The 20,226-nt window shown below is 52.1% G+C and overlaps 2 protein-coding genes across 2 annotated transcripts in view; both read left to right on the top strand.

Moving 5' to 3' along the window:
* Positions 1–18,783, top strand: part of LOC128268350 (protein grainyhead) — a 120,127-nt gene extending 101,344 nt beyond the window's left edge. The window contains exons 10-15 of the mRNA XM_053005406.1: positions 2,333–2,431; positions 12,531–12,710; positions 12,808–12,959; positions 13,091–13,295; positions 14,254–14,318; positions 15,098–18,783. Coding sequence (XP_052861366.1) covers positions 2,333–2,431; positions 12,531–12,710; positions 12,808–12,959; positions 13,091–13,295; positions 14,254–14,318; positions 15,098–15,224 — 828 coding nt within the window. The 3' untranslated portion in view covers positions 15,225–18,783. The remainder of the gene's footprint in view (positions 1–2,332; positions 2,432–12,530; positions 12,711–12,807; positions 12,960–13,090; positions 13,296–14,253; positions 14,319–15,097) is intronic.
* Positions 18,784–20,000: 1,217 nt separating this feature from the next.
* LOC128268361 (RING-box protein 2) overlaps positions 20,001–20,226 on the top strand; it is a 30,562-nt gene continuing 30,336 nt past the window's right edge. The window contains exon 1 of the mRNA XM_053005423.1: positions 20,001–20,194. Within this exon, the coding sequence (XP_052861383.1) occupies positions 20,047–20,194 (148 nt within the window). The 5' untranslated portion in view covers positions 20,001–20,046. The remainder of the gene's footprint in view (positions 20,195–20,226) is intronic.

Raw genomic sequence — 20,226 nt, 5'->3', positions numbered from 1 at the left:
CCGATTCGATCACCGATTTTGTTTATGCTGTTTATGCTGTGCCATGTAGACGCACACACACGGGGAGCCAACACTTCCCCCCGAAAAGGGCCAAGCGAAGAAAACTCGCGACTCACGCAAGCGCCGCAGTCTTCCTCGGCCGCGTGATAGGTTAATTCGTTAGCCCTCTTTCGCTCGGTTTCGGTTTTTACGCCGATGGCCAGCCCCGCTGCCGTCATAATGCCCCATAATTGATTACTTAGCCGCACCGCGCCGATGAACGATCGTTGACGCGATCGTCAAGATCGGCGGCGGCGTGCTGTGGTGGAAGGATCTCCCCGGTCGTAAGGATCGGCCAAACCCATGGCAGTCCGTTTTTGGCGCTGCGAACCGCAACCGCTGACAGGTTGAATGATGGAGTAGCCGGGCCGTCCGATACCGCCCTGTCATCATGGCATCATCGCACGGCGGCAGAAGGAGAAAGTTTGCCCGGCAAGCTCACGGACCCCAACGGAGAACGGAACGGAGTTTGAACCCGAACGGCCCCCCGTTTGAATGGTCGCCCTGAAGCGCCCTCTGGTGGATCATTATCATTATATGATTATTTGTTCATCGTCAGCAAATTACGCTGAAATTGATAATGAGCAATTATGTGCGCCAAACGGGCGGGCGCGGCCCCCATCGCGGCGGGTGCTTAAGCAAATCGATCGACTCGCGGTCGCTGAATGTGCGCGCGGCGTCCTCATCATCATCATCATCGTGCTTCTAACGGGAGCGGTAAGCCCTAAGGAGAACATTCTTCCCGACCCGACACACCACTCCGTTGTGGGCATGTGCAGAACATTAGCCCGCGTAACGAGCCCGCGGGGCCTTCATTAAATCCTGTCTCATTCTGACCGATCCCGCCTTTTTCGGACGACGATCACCATTCGTCGCTGACGCTGACGTTGAAGTCACCGGTGGTTGAAGTCAGTGCGGCGGCCCCAAATCATACACGGGATACAAAATGGCGTACCGATGACACCCACTAGAGATCGAATCGGCCACTAGACACAATCTTAATCCCCCACCTCACACACACACACATACACTATCATAATCCGATCGTCCTCGAGCCTCGATAATGACACGACGACGACGACGACGACGGCCCGAAATGTCAAGTTCGTTGATTGATCCGTACATTTTCTAGTAATTAACAGCGACGAGATTAAATTTAAATATTTCTTTCACGCGCGATCACACACACACACACACACACACACGTACGCAAACACACAGATTTTGGAACGCACGATTAGCCGTTTCTGACGAACGTTCCCAGGAACTGTCTTACGGGCGTCACCTTCAGGACCTTCGATCGGGCCCGGAAAGGCGACAGCATCAAGGCGAGCACCCCGGGTTTTCGGAGTGCTACCGGCTACCAGGTCCGCCCAGGTCCATAGGGATCCTAGGCCACTGCGCCGCCGTCAGTCTAGTGTCCAAATCTGGAGCACGTCAAACTACTGCCAGCCATCCATCGGAGTTCGGCCGTCGGAAGTTTTTGGTCCCACATGGAGTCCCCAGTGTCCGAATCCGCGCACTGCACACACACACATGCACACACACACACACACAAACAAACAGAGCGACGATTCGGTCTGTTGAGCACTTTTGACATTTGATCGTGGCGCTGAACACGCGAAGCTTGGATGTCCAGCGAGCGATCAAGATGTAGCCGATCAAGATAGGAACGGACGGCAAGGACCCACGCCGGGGTCGGGGTGGCAGGGGAGGCGGTTTATTTATTTTACATTATGTGGAGGCCACTGAGACTGAGGCTGAGCGAAACGGAAGGCCGAGTCGGGGGCCCGCGGCCCGCGGCGCTGGCTGGTAACTGAAGCTGCCAGCGCCCGCTGGGAGGAGTTGAAAAATGTTGAAGGACCCACGTCCCCGCCCGCCCATCAGAGGGGTCCGAATCAACCATTTTTATCCGCCTGTCACTTGAGATAAATCCATGAATGAACATATTATAATATCTATAATCATACGGGAGAGAGAGATCCACGGCCTTCGTCCTCGCCGTCGTCCAGCGCCGGACAGGTGTTCCCCGCCGGAGGGAGAGCCCGGGGGGGCATGGGACGAGGTGAAAATGAACCGCAGAAAACGGACCGGCGGTGGCAGCGGCAGCGGACTGCGAGAAGACAAATCAATGACGGCTGGTGATAAAATAAAGTGAAATTAAATATCAACCGTCCGGAGCCCCGGGAGTCCGAGTGGCGGGTCCCGTACCCTGTGGGACCCTTTGCTGGCACCCCATTGTAATGTTTTTCTCATTCTCACTCTCTCTCTTTCTCTCTCTCGTTTGCTACAGGGCTTACCGCTACACCTGCAGATCGACACGTTCGAGGATCCGCGCGATACGACCGTCTTCCACCGGGGCTACTGTCAAATCAAAGTCTTTTGTGATAAGGTAAGTCAACTACACCAGCCACATGACCCCCCTCCAATGGGGGGGGCACTAATGTTGTTGGGTTTTTCAATTACTTTTCGCATCCTCCTTCGGCGGTCCCGACGGCTCGGTCGATCGCCGGCCGGTCGATAATTAATCGAAGAGGCATCACTTCCGGTGCAGCGGCCAGTGAGCCGTGAAAATGTCCTCGCCACTGCCGCCAGTTACATGTTTGCATGCAATTAGCGATCACACACACGCACACGAGTGCCTGGATCCTCAATGCTCTCGATCACTCTCACTCAAACCACGCTTCACGCTGGAATGGCGAGTGCTATGCTGGGGGTTCGCTGGCCGCTACTACCACTACCACTACCAGGCCACCAGGATGCCAACTACCACCAGCGCCAATGGCCCCCGGGGGCCAGCGCTGTTCGGATGCAAATTAATGATAATTTTATGTTGATACTTCATCATCGCGTCTCCCAGGGCCCAGAGCGCGTCGCGGGTTTATTAAATGACAACAACGAAAAACGGGCATCCATCCAGGCTCCATTCATCCATGGTCCTGGCGGGCGTCCCGCACATTGTTGCATGACTTCCGCCCATCAGTGCGCTCACCGCACGGTCCGCAGGCCCCGTGGCGACTTCGACTTAATCGATTAAAGCGCCCATTTTCGTCGATCAACCGGAGCCACGTATCGGGAGCCGTGACTCCTAGGACCCTTCGCTGCGAGCGGTCCCTCTGATCGAGGCGCCGGTGTGCGGCGGGGCGGCCACCTGCAATTATACGCAATTTGTTCTATAATTGATGAAACGACAGCTCATTAAAGGGACGTTGGACCGAAATTGGCGCAAGCGCAGTACGTTTTCGGCCGCGCGAGGTCGTACGCGTAGCGTGTGATTGTTATCCGTGGACCCGCGCGCAGTGATTACCGCGCACGGACACGCACGCATCGGTGGTTGATCGGTGGTTGATCGGTTCAATAAACCTCGGCGGCGGCGGCCGGCAAAGTGTCACTTTGGCGACACAAAATGGCTGGCCGCTTAACTGCTGGCGCTCTAATTAAAGAGCGCGCCCTAGCGACGACGACGAGGAGAGGCGCTCTCTAAGGACACTAATGCGAATGCGAACGACACCGCGACCCATCACCGGCCGGCCATCTGGCGGATAAAGCCATAAACGTCGGCAAGCCGGCCACATTCAGAGTGGCCGTACATTTTACGGACCGACGGCCGAGCAGAGATAAAAAGTAATTATTATTAGTCGGTGGTCGGGCACGATTTGCATAAACACTTCGCCGGGAACGTGCGCCATTTTGTTCGCCCGCCGATCGGTCGGTCGATCGTTCCGATAAGTTCGGTCATTCGGAGCTATCGGATCCCGGGGGATCTTCCTAGGTTCGTTACGAAACGAAAGGTCCGCCCGAGGGTTTCGATTGGGAAATTCCGTTTGACAAATCCGTGTCGCCCTGTAACAACAGGGTCGTGGCCACCTTGTGGTGGCCCCCTCCGGCTCGGGTCGGTGATGCGCCCGGCCACCCTAGGCCTGCATAACATCCGCTTGTCGGGGTGGTTTTCGGCCTGACCGATTACTCGAACAGCCCCCGGTTTGGGACGTTTGGCGCCGAGCCGCTGGTCGAGGGCTGCGTTGCGTGCGTGTCTAATGGACACACAGAGACGAAGGGCCCAATCGGAGGGCGGGAGGGCTGTGCTTTCGACCACTCGCTAATCTGCATCTCGGTGGGTCAGTGATTTGAATAAAGTAATAAGAAAATGTTTATGCAAAACCTCCCGGCAACGGGAGAACTCCCTGCGAATTGAAAGCAAAATCGGTCGCGTACCCTCGGCCAACAGTCCCTGGCCAACTGGCGAGAGAGAGAGAGAGAGAGGAGGGGAGATAGGTCCCGTGCAATGCAAGGAAGTGCCTGTCGCGGTGTCTCTGGTGCGCATATGCATCAGGTATTGATTAGTTTTAATTGCACTCCGTTGCACTGGACGTGCAGTAGGAGCAACAGAGCGGGGAGCGGGGTGCACCGGAGTCCGAGTGGCACACGGGCACCACCACCACATTGCCACCGCGCATACCATCGCCGGCGCATTATAGAATCATTTAATTGAGCCATTTATATATTAATTATTAATTTTTTTATCGACCGAGTCGCGGGTGACGAGTTGCCACCGGAGCACCGGGACATGGCGCTAATGACGATTAAAAACAGGCGGCCAGGAGGGAATCACCGCCCCACGATGACTCGCCTGGGGCCGGACAAGAACTCTCCCTGATCAATGCAGTGCAATCGCGAGCTCTCTCGGGGCCCCAATCCAATCCAATGCGTGGACCGGCGACCTGGCGACTAACTTAAGTACACATGTTGTACCGGCCCCCTTCGGCACCCTGCCCCACCACCGGGTTCACCGATAAGCCGTGTGCTCCCCTCGTGTGGCTCGTTCCGTTCCCTGCGACACACCGTTCACAACATTTCGACACAAGCCCCCGCGCGCGCTAGGGATTAAAATGCATAAAACTTTATATCAATCCTCGAGCGGGGTGGAGGGGGGGAAGCGGGGCATTTCCGCATCGGACTCGGCCAATTGCGACACACGCACACACGGGTCCACCGTCTCACTGTCGCCCACTTGTCAGCCATTACAACCGATATCGTAAAACTAAACTGGCAGCGACGGGGCCGTCGGAGCCTTCGTCGTCGGCGAACGGATGCAGCGAACCGTTGCCCAACCACCGTGGCAAATGCACGCAGGAGGGTCATTTTGCCACCCGGGGGGGGGGTGCAACCCGGGCCGACCCGGGGGGGGTGCAACAATTTTTCAATAAATTTTATTGAAGCGATAATGGCCGCGAGTCATGATTTTTGCAAAGGAAGCGAAATACATTGATAGATGGCGCGCACCGGTCACCGGAGCGTCGTCGTCGTCGTCCGGGGCCGTCGCCAGTGGTCACCAACCAACATGGGAAACCAATGGCAACGTCCAGCGACCAACATCGTGTACGTTGGTACCCACCTTGCCGGGACCCCGTGCCGTGCTCCCCAGCAGCAGATGTCACCGCGGCGCGCGCGTTTCGCAAACAGGTCCACGGGGCTCGGGCTCATTACTCGCGCACCGCACACGCGTGTGCTCATACGTGTGTGTGTGCTGTACGTGCGAGGCCAAAGATATGAACAATGTTCTGCTTCGTCCGTCCGGCGTGTCCGTTGTTCCGTCTCGATGCGATGTTCTGCGCCACGACAGCCACATGTCCCATCGCTAATGAGCCGCGCGAAATGGAACTTCCGTTGTTCGGTTGTTCCGTTCCCACATCTCCCCACTCTGCCACGCACGGAGGGCACGGAGGACCTTTGGACCAATCCGGGACCTTTAGTTTTATGGCGAAACCCGCGGATGCGGACACCAAAACGATCGATTGTTTGTTTGGCAAATTTATCGCACGCTCTCTCTCTCTCTCGGGAATGGAGTTTCGATATGAAGATATCACGCCCAGGATGCTCGGCTTGGATTTATGGACCCTAGCGGCCGGCTCTGACCCGGCCCGGTGTCGCTTACACACACGCGCCGCTTCACGTTTAACTAAGAAATCCGCGTTGCGGCGATATGATGCGCCATCTTTCGGCGCAACCGCATATCGCGCGATCGGCATCGTGCAGAATCCGTGGCCAATCGATCACCGGGCGCAACCTCATAAATCTGGCAACCAACCTCCTTCACTCAGCCCAGTTCTCGTTTTCGCGCGCCAGCTCGCCAGTTTTAAGATTGGCCACTGCTCCTAACAGCCGACTACTGCTGCTGCTGCCGTTGCACCTGCAGGACCGTGCGAGCATCCGAACGCGCATATTTTGGCTGACGCTTTCGGTGCCATAAATCTCACCGAAAGCGCGAGGCCCCGGTGCCGGTATCGGCCCGGTGCGATCGAGAATGTAAATTATTTGCTTCATTTGTGTGTGTGTGCGGCTGTGTGATTTATACCGCGGCAGCATCCCAGCTGAGGCTGGCCGATCGGTCGGCCGGAATATTTATGCAAAACTAGGTGACTGGAGAGCCGGTCAAATCGGGGTCGATCGCATCAACAATGTGCGGACTGTCGGGGCCTAGGATCCTCGGAACCCCACGGGAGGCCCATCATTAAGCTGGCGAAATATATGGCGTCCCCGGATCGGATCAAACGGTCATCGGGCGGTCGGTCGGCCCCGTAATGCAGCCCGCCGGACAGACCGCTATTATTTATGTCCTTTATTCGCCCGATAAGCCTCCCGATGCCGATGGCCAAAGCGTCTAGCGGGCATCTAGCGGGAACGAAAGACTTGCGCCCAAGCGACGAACCCCGACACCCCGGAAGGGGATCTCCAAGCCGGGGACGGGTGTGATGAATGCTCGGTTGCCTTTGCTATCGACACCTCCGGCATTGCGGTGCGGCTCACTGATCGATTCGAGTGGACACTCGAAAATTGCCAATTACGCGCTTGACGCGCGCGCTCAGTGAGTGTGTCAAAATACTACAAACCGCGGCGTTTTCAGCTTACTTCGCTGTCTCTTCGGCGTCTCTTATTCATTTCGTGGGTCCCGAAAATGGGGGGAAAATATTCGCACTTCGCTTCGGTTCGTGCGGATCACACAAACTTGCCGCGGGGCTGTAGGATTGTTTTTGGGTCACATTACGAGGGTAAGGTTGATATGTTTCCGACCTCAACATGTGGATGGCAGTACCAAAAAGCTAGTGAATTTGGTTGTTACTCTTCTGCCATTTTTGACGCGCAGTGTTTGAGTAAGTGGATGTCAGTGTTTTTGGGAAAATGAACAAAATCATGCATCGGGGTGTCATTAATTATTTATTTTTGAACGATAATACGCCTATGCAAATCAAAAAGATGAGTTGCGTCCTGTGTATTGGGACTCTGCACCCTCATTTGCCACAGTGAAGTTTAGCTGAATTAGAGCTTAGAAAGACGATGAGCGTTCGGGACGTCTAAATACTGCAACTATCGGCTAAAACACTGCCAGAGTTCGCCGAATGGTGCTAGAGCAGGGCCGAATTAATGTGAACGAGATAGCAGAGGTTATGAACATGTTTAAAATAAACTTCTCACTCCTCAACTCCTAAAAATCAAAAGCTGCTCACGTTGCCATCACGTCTCTGGGCGGTTGCTATGGCGATAATTCCCGAATTATGGTTTGAACTGTTTGACTCACCTTACTCACCAGATTGACTCACCTTACTCACCCCAAGTGACTTCTTTTCATTCTCTGATCCCAAAATTGCGCTCGGAAAACACAGATTTTCGTCAAATGATAACGCGTTCTTCTTCGTCAACAATTATTTTTAAGACAAAAAACGAGTCATTTTCCGTGTTCTAGTTCGACGGGTTCTCTCTATAGATGGAAGCCGTATTGATATGTTTTGTATCATTGGGTTGGGTCGGAAACTTTTCAAACAACCCTCCTGATGCCTGAAACGTTGAAATGCCCCCTCGGTGCTAACGGTGTCGAGTTTTTTTTTGGGGGGCTGAAACGAACCCTATTTTATGATGGTTAATGTCTTTCTCACGACTTTTCGGCACAGCATTTTCGCTGCCGCAAGGCGCGAACCAGCCGAAAAACCGAAAACCAACGCTCCGTTGCGCTTTGATTGCAATTGTTTTTCGGCCTGGCGACCATTCCCGAACGCCTCGAATGTGTGTGTGTGTGTGCCTTGGTTTGGATGAATTTGGAGGACGGTGATCAATGATTGGCGCAGCGAGCTGCAAAAGCATTTTCCGTTCCGTTTACTGCGCGCGCCCGGGCTGGCCGTTTTGTAGCTTCTCCCTACGCGCGTCCTCGTCCGTCGTACCCGTCGTTTCCTCACCCGTGGGGATGGGGCCACGCCGGCCGCAGAGCCGGTTCGTTCTCTCTCTGGGCCGGTGATTATGATGAATGTAAGACAACATAATTCTCATGTTTGCGAATAATTGCGTGCATGACTGTGTGTGCCGCGAGTAGCTGCCCATCACACACCGGCAGCCAGCCTGCTGCCCTACAGCTGATGAGCGGCAGGCCCCGGAACGGACGGAGGGCCGGCCCCGAAGATCATCTCGCGCGCAGGAAGCGCAGGAATGCCCCGGCTGTGCCGGGTGCCCCGTAAATGTTTATTAAAATCCCATTATTCTTTCGCATTTCGCATCCCGCTCGTCGCACGGCGAACATTGTCGGGGTCGGGGCCGCCAGCTTCTTCACGTGCGGTGCGCTAAACGCCAGTTTTATCGTGTGGCGAAAAATTCACTAATCTCATTATGTAAAACGGCCCGGAGCCCCCGTCGGGCGGAACGCATAAAATGCCCGAACGACACTTGTCGTGCGTCGCGCCGGGGCGTCAGATCGACGTCGCCCCCGAGGCCGGCGCGCGCCCCATTAAATGGGGTGTAAATTTATCGTTCACCGCGGCTTATTGTCGCCCGGCGGCAGGACGCGAAATTCCTGCCCATCCGACCGCGTGAAACATCCCCATGTCCCACGGGTCCAGGCGCGTAACGGGAACGGCAACCGGCCTGTGGCCTGCGCGTGTGTGTGTGTGCCACCTGTTTATCACCGGCCGGGCATTTGAAGATGAGATGAGCTTGAAACCGTATCATCATTCGGCGCGTCAGGCCGTTGTCAGGTACCGTTGCGGCCGCTCTCTCTCGCGCCCATGATAAGCGGCTTCATTATTTTATGTCCCCGCACAGTTTTAGAGGCGAGCTATTTATTTATCCGAGGATGCGGGGCCCGTTCGTTTGATTAGCCGGGACGCGCGAGCCGCGGTCACTGCGAACGATCGTAAAACTCTGAAATACTAACTTCAAACGCGTTTATGATTCGCCAAGTCCAAGTACTCCGAGCCCCACGGCCCCATAAAATGGTTCCCTTCAGTCTTTTCCTCGTTTTTTTTTTGTTTGGTTGGTCGGCCGCGAAACGCGATCGCGCACTCTCGGCACGGAAATCATCGTCGCCGCCAGCCCGCCCGCCATATCTCGTGTTCCGTAATTTGCAATTTTACCTTCCTTTGGCTCCTGAAAGCTCGCGCTCCATTCGTTCTTCACCGCGCGCCGCAAAAAAACGCAAAACGCACACGCGGTGATCATGATGCACCGGGGTCCGGGCACGATTTCGCGCAAAAAAGGCACCGGAAAAAAAAACAAATTAAGCGCACGACCTGTGAGTCGGAGCCCCCTGGTCCGGCCGGTCCCCTGCCCGGTGTGTCGATGGGGCAGAAGTAGTAAAATTTTATAAGTCCATCCTTAACCTGCTTTTCATTAGGGGCCCGGGAGCCGCGAAAGGAGCACACACTACAAAGATGTGTTCCATAATGTAATGATCATCATAATCGTAAAAACGCATTTCACAGTCGTCAGTCGCGCGGATTCGTCGCTTCCCACATCGCATGAGCGGCCGCTCAGGTCTTTCGTGCGAACGAACGAACGAACGAGCGCACGGATGCGGCGGATAACGGAAATCGTCGTCCCACTGCGAGCGCAGCGGAGCGGAGTGGATTACACACACAGAGCATATTATGCTGCATCCCGGCTGCCGCGCGGGGCGCCGAACATTTTATTGTGTCAATCACACGGAACGCAAGCATCAATCATTGCAAATCGTTTCCGCTCGCGTGTGTGACGGTAGCCACCGGCTGGGAAGATGGCTGCTCCTCCTGCTGCTGCTGCCATCCGATTTGCGTAGTGCGGACAAATTTGCAGCCGGACGAACGGGCCCGAAAATAGGCCTCACTCCCCCCCGGGGGGAAATTGCTAACGGAACTGTCAAAATGCTCCTGGCGAGCACTCCGGTAATGAATGCTCGTAGCGCGTCACTCGAAGCGGCAGCTAATCCCGGATCCGCGAGCGAGGAGGATCCCGTCGTCCTGGCCAACAGCTGGTGGTGGTCCTACGGGCACAACACTGTAGCCGGGGCCACGCACCGAGCCGGGCCGAGTGCTGTGGAATTAGTATAATCATAAATTATGTACGGCGGCCCATTGGCTGGGTGCTTCCGTTCCGGGCGCGACCGATCGGACGGCGGCCAGCGTGCCGTGAAATTACACTTTCCGAAAGGGCCATCCTCTGGTTGCATCGTCCCTCGGCGACGATAATCATCGATCGCTTCTCCGGGCCAAACCTCGGAACGCTTCGTCCGGTCGGTGAGACAGTGTAGGGATTGCCCGCGCCGGCCGGTGGCCACGATCGAGGTGTACCGATCAGGGATTACTTACTTCCTGCTGCACGTCGATTTCCGGTGAGCCAGAAAATCGAACGGGAACAAAACAATTGGCTCAAGTAGACTTGAAGTATAGGTTCTGGACTTCAGATTATTTTTTACGAGAGTGGTCCCTATCGACGAAAGGGTCTCAATACTTCAAATATTTGATTGACGTTGGGCGTCAGTTGCCATGGCTCCAACATGCCACGTCAATCGCAGGATGCGTTGATCAAAACTACGGTCTGTGGTCAGTCAACTGCCTGTAAATCGTAGAAGCCCTCGATCGACAATTGGAAAGCAGTACGGCAGAGTGCGGCAACTGAACTCCGTGACTAAGGAAAGCAAGCGAAGTGGCTCTTTGCAAATAGTGGGGGAATGTTCTTAACATCTTCATTACAATTACTGGGTTGTTCAATAAGTTTTGCCCTTCGATAAGAAAAACACATTTTTTAAATTTGAAATACATTTTATTGTTCAGTATGCTCTCTCTGAACATCAATACACTTGTTCTAACGAGATTCCAATTTATAATTTCCATCCCTGAAGTGAGAATCTAGAAGGGCTGCCAAAAAACAACAACAACATTCCGTTCGCATCCCAAAAAACTGATGCTAACTGACCTTCGTTTCCGATTTTTGGACACGAACTCGTTTCGAAAGCGAAGAACCAGGTTCACACCATTCTTTAGCCTTTTATTTTGACTCAGGATCATGATGATACTCCCAAGTCTCATCCATAGTGATGAGTCGACGCACAAAATTGACTTTATCCGTTCGAAAGCGCTCCAAATGTTCTCTTCAAAAGGCTTCTAAATGGGCTCTTCAAAAGCCTTTCGTGACGGTTACAATACCCACAAAATGGCATCCATTTGGAACTTGGACACAGTTTTGCGGATGGCTTTGCATGGTCACGTCACGCAGCTTTGCGCAAGTGCAAGCATCGCAGAGAGCAGCAGCAACAGTGACAAGTGTTGGTGTCATTTGTCTTGCGCCTCCTAAGGTTCCATTTCGCGTTGGCCCCAGCTTGGCCCACTCGTGGTGCACGATGCGCCGTTGACTGTGCGGCGAGAGTTGTGGATTAATAAAATCATTTGAAAACCCATTACGGTCCGCACAGGCCGCGTGACAGGTCTCTGGAAAGGGGGGTCTGGGGAGAGGGAAAATTACATTGCGCCACCCTTTCCACGTGTCAGCGCCGCCGTCGCGACGCAGCTTAGTTTGTAACTTCACTTAGTAACTGCGCGAGACGGGACGCGCAATTGTGAGGCGATCATCCGTGTGTGCGGCTCCGTGGCCACGCAACCACCGTGAGCAACGATATTTTAGCCATTTTTAATGAAGATAAGCCTCGTATAATCTGTGCTATAAAGATGAAAAATATCTACATCGCCCGGTGCAGCGAGCGAGGAGCTTCATCACACCGGATCGGAGACCACTCTGCTCTCGCTCTCTCGCTCTGCGAACCGGGAAATGGTTGCTCCTAGACGACTGCGCGCTGTAGTTACTGTAGCGATCGTGCACCACGGAGTCCCGCCACCCGGTGTCCTGTCACTCGGGCCCGTGTCTTCCCGTTAGCGTGTTGTTTTGCATCATCCCATAGTTTCCACGGGGGGGAGGTTCGGGCTCATTCCAGCAGAATGAGGTCATGGCGATGATGACGGTCATGTTGCGTACCGAAAGAACCGGAACATGCTCCCACCGTCGGTGCCATAAAGATTAAGATTATTATAGCTCCCATCAAACGATCCGGATCCGGACCCCAATCTTTAACGGTATATTCACCTCATTTATTGATCGGTTTGACCAATTTAAGCATTGGGTTCTTGGTGTCCCTTTTCGGGGGAAAATCAGGGAATTTATTTCTAACTAAGGCTTCAATTCTTCGCCCGATCCACTTCCAGGGTGCCGAACGTAAGACGCGTGACGAGGAGCGGCGCCTGACGAAGCGAAAGATGACGGCCACCGGGCGGAAAAAGCTGGACGACCTCAACCACCCGGTCACCGATCGGTCCGAGTTCTACGGCATGAGCGACCTGATGAAGCCGCCGGTCCTCTTCTCGCCGTCGGAGGATATCGACAAGGTAAGCGCGCCCTAGAGCACAGCCACCGTTACCAGCACCAGACCACTAACCAAAATCGTACTTTCGTAACAACAACCCCCCGAAATGGAATCTGTAGCTAACGTCCATGGATTTGCAGTTCTACGGGCACGACGCGGACTCCCTTTCCGGCACCAGCGACAACGTCAAGTCGCCGTTCCTGCTGCACGCCAACAAGCCGGCCACGCCGACGCTGAAGTTCCACAACCACTTCCCCCCGGACGTACCGACGTGAGTAGCGGGAGCAAAATGTCGGCTTGAACTTCCAAACTTCCGTGGCGTGCCGAGCCCGAAGGCTCTCTCTCTCGGAGTGTATGCTATAATGCGAGCTTTTTCTCTCTCTCACACACACACACGCACAGTGACAAGAAGGATCCGAGCATCATCATGGACGGGACGATGACGGGAGCCGGTAACCCGATGGCCGACTTTGCACCGCAAATCAAGCGCCAGCGAATGTCGCCACCGCTCAGCGAACGCGTCATGCTGTACGTGCGCCAGGACAACGAGGACGTCTACACGCCCCTGCACGTCGTCCCGCCGACCACGGTCGGGCTGCTGAATGCGGTAAGTGGGCCCCCACCGCTGCAGAACCCAGCTGCTTTCCCCAGGGCAACCACGAGGTCCTGCCGTCTACGCGGACGATTCCCGATTCGCGATCGATCTCGATCCAGCCAACGGGAAATGGTACCAGCCCGCGGGGACCCGTTGCGGTCCGTGCGGTGTGGACCCTCACACACACACACACAGTCACACCCACACACACACACACACAGTCACACCCACACACACACACGCCTTGGCGCCAATAACCAATGTCTCTGTGTCGATAGTTGTTGTACGGATTAATCGCTGCACCCATTAATAATGACCCAGCTCCCCCCCGAAACTCAGCTCCCCCAGGTGCACTAAAACACCCCTCACCCACCCCTCGGCTCAGTGCCATCCTTTGTGGTCCCCCCCTCACCGGTCGCGGTCGCTTTCCACTGGGGCCAGCCAGCACTGATTGAGCCACCTCCGGTTCGTTGTTCGACTAACGGGATGCACGCCAGACGCACGGGCCCCCTCCTTCGGTATCAATAACCCGTATCATCCCGACTGGGAACTAATCCTGCCACCCAAACACACACCTTCTACCACCCCATGCCGCGGGCGACGCACTCAACACGTTCCTGTCGCTGCCGCTGCGAAACGACTGCGCCCGGATGCGATTTGGCGATTGGGGCTTTGGCTTTCCCCGCGCGTGTGTGTGTGTGTGTGATCCGGCGCCTGGTGCGCCGGTGATGATTAACAACGCCTAGACCGCCATAGGTGGCCCGCCGCATCGTCAACCCCTAACCATCGGTTGCTAATCGGTTGCGCTCAAAATTGGAAAAACGATCGATCGACCACTATCGACCCGCGATATTGTTATTGGCATTGGCCGCGTGTACCGTCCGTCCCCTCTCGCCCGCTCTCTCTCTCTCTCGCTCTCTCTCCTTCTGTCTACCACTTTCTCTATCTCTCTCTCTCTCTTGAATTGCAGATTGAAAATAAATTCAAAATTTCCTCGTCGAGAATTAACACTATTTATCGCAAAAATAAGAAAGGGTAAGTTTTGAGTTTCCATTCCAATTCGATATCGCTCTCTCTCCTTCTCTATTTCTCTCTCTCTCTGTCTATTTTCCTCGAACTATCTGTACTTTGTTTGGCTGTCGAAATTCGTCTTGATCTGTACATTAGCCTAGAACCACTTCGGTTGACGAACTCTCTCTGACGTAGCACCTTGGTGAATAGGAATGTTGTTGTTTCTTTCAACTATGTCCAGTTAGCAGTTAGCACAGCGTTAGCGTATCGCGCGAACTTTGCGCGCCCTTGCCGGTTGTTGTCGATCTCGATCCTTTTGCTATCCTTCCTTCTGTTTCTTTCGCCTGCGCCCCGACTCTTACGTCAGAAACACAACAACCTGGCTTCCATTAACCATTGCTTCCATTGTTCAATGTTTGTCGACTAAACCGGGTTGGTGTGATGATGTTTAAAACTAACAACTCTAAACAACACGACCCCCAGCTCACAATCGTTCGACAGCTCTCTAACTCCTGAAAAACTGCCGCTTCTTGCTAACGAGAGCGTTCCCTGTCCTATGTTTAACGCCTTTAACACCGGTTTCTACACTTTTCGTGTTTTAGTTTGGTGCTAGTTTTGCTGTTCGGGTACAAAGTTTGTGTCTTTCTCGGTAGAATTAGTGCACGAGTAGCCTCTCTCTCTCTTTCTCTTTCTTTCTTTATCTCTGTCTGTTTTTCTCTCTGACACATTTTGCATCACTTCATTCAACAATGGCCCTCGATCGGTGTGTTTCTTGGGTCTTTTTCCGTTCGTCCGTTTTGTAGGATTACGGCGAGAATTGACGATGACATGATCAGACACTACTGCAACGAGGACATCTTCATCCTGGAGGTGCAGCGGTACGAGGACGACCTGTACGACATCACGCTAACGGAGCTGCCGACGCACTGAGCGCAAGTGATCTTTCACACACCGCGATCGGCGCCCGCAGTGCCATACCCGAACGTAATGCCATTCCACGCACCGATCCACGCACCGATCTTGCAAACAATCTTGCCATCTCCGGAGCCCGCGCGGAACCGAGGACGAACGGACGCACGCACGCGAGCAAACTGTAATCTCTGTTATCTGTTTAGCACGTAAGCACGGCTCCACAATATAGTGCCCGAGGGGAAGGATCATAAGGCACAACCAGAAAAACTTTTTGAAGGAAGCGAACAGTTCGTACAATATTATTTGTTTTCGTAATTAGGTTGTTATGATGAGATTTTATGCTTAACGGAAAGCCGTTCGTAAGAATCCATGCCGTGATGCTCGCGGAAGAGCGCCGTGCCTTAGCTCGAAGTTGAAGGAAAGGGGACCTTAATAGCATAGCACCACACATAGCATCGGATAGAACAGAGGAAGAGCACACCGACAAAAGTAATGTACATAGGCACGATTGGGTGTGAGTGTGTGTGAGCCAGAGCGTCACGGCAAGTAGCGGTAGGGCAGTGTAACCTTTAGAGTTGTTTCAGTAAGATAGGTAAGTGAATTAACGTTGGAAATTAACTATTTATTTGAGCTAGGCACTACTATGTTAAGGGATCCGTCTTTTTTTTCTTTGCCTTTCGCGTCTTTGTCCACCGTACGCTCTCGATGGGCGGCATCGGAACATTCGACACTGTACGGACATTGATTTGAAAATTTCGTTTTAAACTACTTCCTATTTTATGTCCCCTTTTTGTACAAAACATTTCATTTTAAAGTATGCTCCGTTTTAGTTTTTCTTCACGCCCGATTCAAATGCGCGGCAACTATTCGGTAGCGCGCACCGTAGAACGATAGTGGTACTCATATAACCTGTATGCATTTAACGCTAGATACTGTGTATAGGGGGCAGTCGTGAGCCTCTCTCTGCCCCTTTCAAACAGATGCCATCCATTTAATGCGATCTCAAAGGGAAAACAGGACCACCGGGGGCGGCTTCGGAAAAGGCCACCCCTTTTTTCGGCCCTCTCCGGGGTCTCGAGGATCAATCGAGGAACGTTGCTCAAGTGGAATGCTAGGTCAGAGAGAGAGAGAGAGAGAGAGAGTCGGAAAGGCAGGCAAAAGCACACGGCAGTGCGCGGGTTTCAATTCAAAAGATTTCACCGATGAAACAAGCGAGCGGAATACACGATCACGACAACAGACCGGAGAACCAGACAGACTGCGGTTCTGTTCATTCAGTTCTTTCACAACGCGCTAGAAAAGTGTGCGCACAGCTCCATGACAGCCGTACCGGAGGCGTTTTTGGATTTCATAATCACCCCCCACAAGTGGCATTACTTCTGCTCAGAACTCAGCACGATCGGCCGATCGTTTGATGAACCTGTTTTCACTTGTCCCTGTACGGAACTGCCATATTTTCGAACACAAAACCTAGAGCTAAGCTAAGCAATGGCGGCAGCAGCAGCTGCTGCGCGTTGCAGGAGGCCAAGAATCGGCAAGTATTCGGCTTCCCCGAATGGCGGGGAAGTGACAAAAACACATGTTCTTATTATCTAATGGTTAAGTACCTGAGGCGTGCCCCGACATCTTCAAAACGATGCAAAAGCGCCGCGTAGAAAGCATAACAGTGGGGCGGTTAGGTGGAGAATAAGTATTTTCATGTTTAAGCACACACACACACATACACATTGTACCGTCCCATTGTAACCCGTGACGCAATCAGTGCAGCCGGAGGAGGGTCACTTTGCGAAACGAAAAAACAAACACAAATGATTCGAACGGAAAAAAATGTGATATTTTGTAAGGAAAAGCAAAACGGAACCGGAATTTATCACGCTCGGGTTCGGCCCGTGGGCCGAAGCGAGCCGGAAGGACAAAATTAGGGGAACACCCCATGCAATCTGTGCCGAATCGATCGATCGTTGCCATAGCGAACAGGAGCGCAGAATGCGGAGTTATATTTTGTTACTTTTGTATTACCTTTTATAGGCACTCCATCCATTACACAGCCTTACGTTTACGACAAACATGAAGCACAATGAAAAATGCTGTGGTATTCTCCCATGGTGGCCAAAACGAGCGGTAGGGCAAAAAAGATCGACTTTCGGCGATCAGTCGCTACGGAATGAGGAGCGAATGAAACGCATCAAAGTGAGCATCGAACGCAATAGCACAAAACGCACAACTAAGTAAGAAACAGCAACAGAGTGTCAAACGATGCACAATGGTGAGTGAGTGAGAGAGAGAGAGGGAAACAATATTCTTAAAGAGGAGCTCGGTTAAGTTAGGCCGTAGGATTTCATAGTGGATAGGACCGACCGGAAGGTGCATAACTCTGTGTAGGCTTCCGTAAATTGCAATATTAATTTTATTGAAAACACAATTTTGTTGTACTTAAGGATGTAGCCGGTAGCAGCGTACGGACAGGCAGAAAGAGAGAGAAAGGGAAAAAGAAAGAGAGAAAGAGAGAGAAAGAGATAAGGAAAAGTAGAGAGAAGGCAAGAGAGAGAGAGAGAGAAAGCAGTTAAGCAGTTTTGAAAGAGTAACGGCGAGTAACATGCAATGTAGTAGCAGTATTTAGTATAGGAAAGTGTTTTTTTTTATTAATTTCTACTTCCGCTTTCATCACGTACTTCAAGTTATATCGAATATTAGTAATCATTAAACGATCCGTATGACGTTAGGGCCCTAGAATACTTCTAGTGTGTATCTCTCTTTAGTTGATTAGAGCAACCTCCTCTATTCGCACCGTTCAGTTCCCTCGTTCTTTTCCGGACAGCCGCGAAACGCAGGCACTTCCGGCACAGCGCACGCGTAACACAGCTAGTGGTGCACCGACGCATAAGACGAGACTTTCGCACAAATGTCCATCCAACGTACAACCTGTAGTGTAGTGGTCATTGACCGCCCCGACGCGTTCTAACGTACTAATTTTTTGCCTGCTGCTTGACAGCTTGGCGATAAGCGTTGAATAGTTTAAGCAACTTTTTGAGACCGTCCCCTATGCCATTTGCCATCCATGTTCCATTTTGCCATTTTAAGACGTACCGCAACGTAGCGCGATCGTCCTCGATACTGTTTCCTCGAGCGTACCACTCACCCACCCCATCCGTGATCCGTCCCGTGATCCTGAAGGAATCATCACTCAGCAACAGCAGTAACAGTCTCCCTCTTCGACGGCGGCCGTATGTTATGTGATTGCTGTCTTTCTTTACAAACTAGCGTCTAAGGCATCTAGCGGTAGAGATCTGAGGCGTCGGCGAGTGCTGCTCTGCGTGAGCACGAGGGCACGAGGCCGCGAACCGCCATCGAGAAGAGCGTACCGAGAAGAAGGAAGTTAGTTTTATGGCGCAAAACCGCGAAAACGAGACAAAAATGCGAAAAAATTACACAAAAACACATTTTTCGGAACCCGGTCAGAAGGAATGTTTCACAAACGCAACAACAACCTAGTGTAAGTTCTTCTTTTTTAACTGTACTGTTATATTTTATTGAAAATGATGAAAAAAACGATTAAATATAGTTTGAGTTTAGTACATTGAAAAGGGTGTGCCTTTAGTGTTTTAACCACAATGCCGAAAGTGCAATGCGGATCGCATACAGAATCTTATCGTTCGAGGATTGGTAATTTTAGAAAACATCTTTGAATCGGTTTATTCGCATTTCTTTGGTATTCGAATTTAAACTGTTCGACCGACAGTACGCAGCCACTTAAAACGTTCCCGAAGGGGATCTGCGAAGACCATTTGACAGCGCTTTGTTTACACTGCGTCCGGTTCTGTTCGGTTCTATTGTCGTGAGCAAACTCCGTGACGCTACGTCCACACTTGCAGCAAGTTGGGCCAACTTTTTGCTGTCACACTAGCAATTTCTAGACGTCAAATCTGTGAGCTCCAGTGAGTGAAATGACAGTTCGTTTGTTTATGTTTTTAATTTGGCAGTTCACCATTTCATTCTTTTGCCAATTGTAGTTTTGCAGCGAATAGGCTTCTTCGAATAATAAAATGTCTTTTAAAAATAATAAAAACAAATCTAAATCGCGAAAATGTGTTTAGCTGGTGCGTCTGTGCTTGTTGCATACGCTCAGTATTTGGATGCTGAGCGTGTATCACGACGTTGTTGGACGCGAGAGCTCTTCGCGGAGGCTTCACACCACGGATTACATTTAATCGACCAGCTGAACGATGGAATAGGGTTCCGGAATTTCACCCGAATGACCGCAACAGATTTTTGGCGCACCGCTTCCATTGGTAGCTGTAGCTGGGCAGTGGTTCCTCAACAATTCCGTTATGGTTCGCCATTCTTTTCTGCGGATAACATGAACAACGACTTTTTCTTGTTCACCAAATTGTTCTTCAAATTATTTTCCGCATTTCGCACATATCTTTCCCGAGGACAATTTGCACTTATTTCTCAAATTCATAAACTTGCAATCAACGTAAACAACAGCTGACACCAAACTACGTTTACAAATAATAACAAATGATGTTTTCCTTCTCTTTCTATTGCCATCTTTGTCATAATCTGATCCGCTCTCGAAATGCTGTCCAAAAATTTGGACATCGAAAAAAGTTGCCCGTACCAACTGTCAAATTGAAAAATATGGCCTCTCAACCCGAATCGGTACAAATAACCGATAAGCAAGAGGAACTCAACGGCAACTCAAAGTAGCTCACGGATGTCCAACAAAAATGAGTGAATTTGGCTGGGCCTACATACATTTTTCCCCATTTGCTGTAAGTGTGGACGGGGGGTTAGTTTGGTGCTTTTGCAGTGATTCAGCGTTTCGAAAGACGGTGAAATGGCGGACGAGAATGAAAATTCGTGCGACAAGTTCGACGACGTGAAGCCGGACAAAATGTTTACGCTGAAAAAGTGGAATGCTGTCGCGATGTGGTCGTGGGATGTGGAGTGTGATACTTGCGCAATTTGCCGCGTCCAGGTTATGGGTGAGTACAGAATCTTTTCAACCTTCACCATC

Source organism: Anopheles cruzii, chromosome 2 (assembly GCF_943734635.1).
Source record: "Anopheles cruzii chromosome 2, idAnoCruzAS_RS32_06, whole genome shotgun sequence".
Classification (NCBI taxonomy): domain Eukaryota; kingdom Metazoa; phylum Arthropoda; class Insecta; order Diptera; family Culicidae; genus Anopheles; species Anopheles cruzii.
Note: the sequence above shows the minus strand (reverse complement) of the source record. Positions and strands in the feature narration are given on the sequence as shown.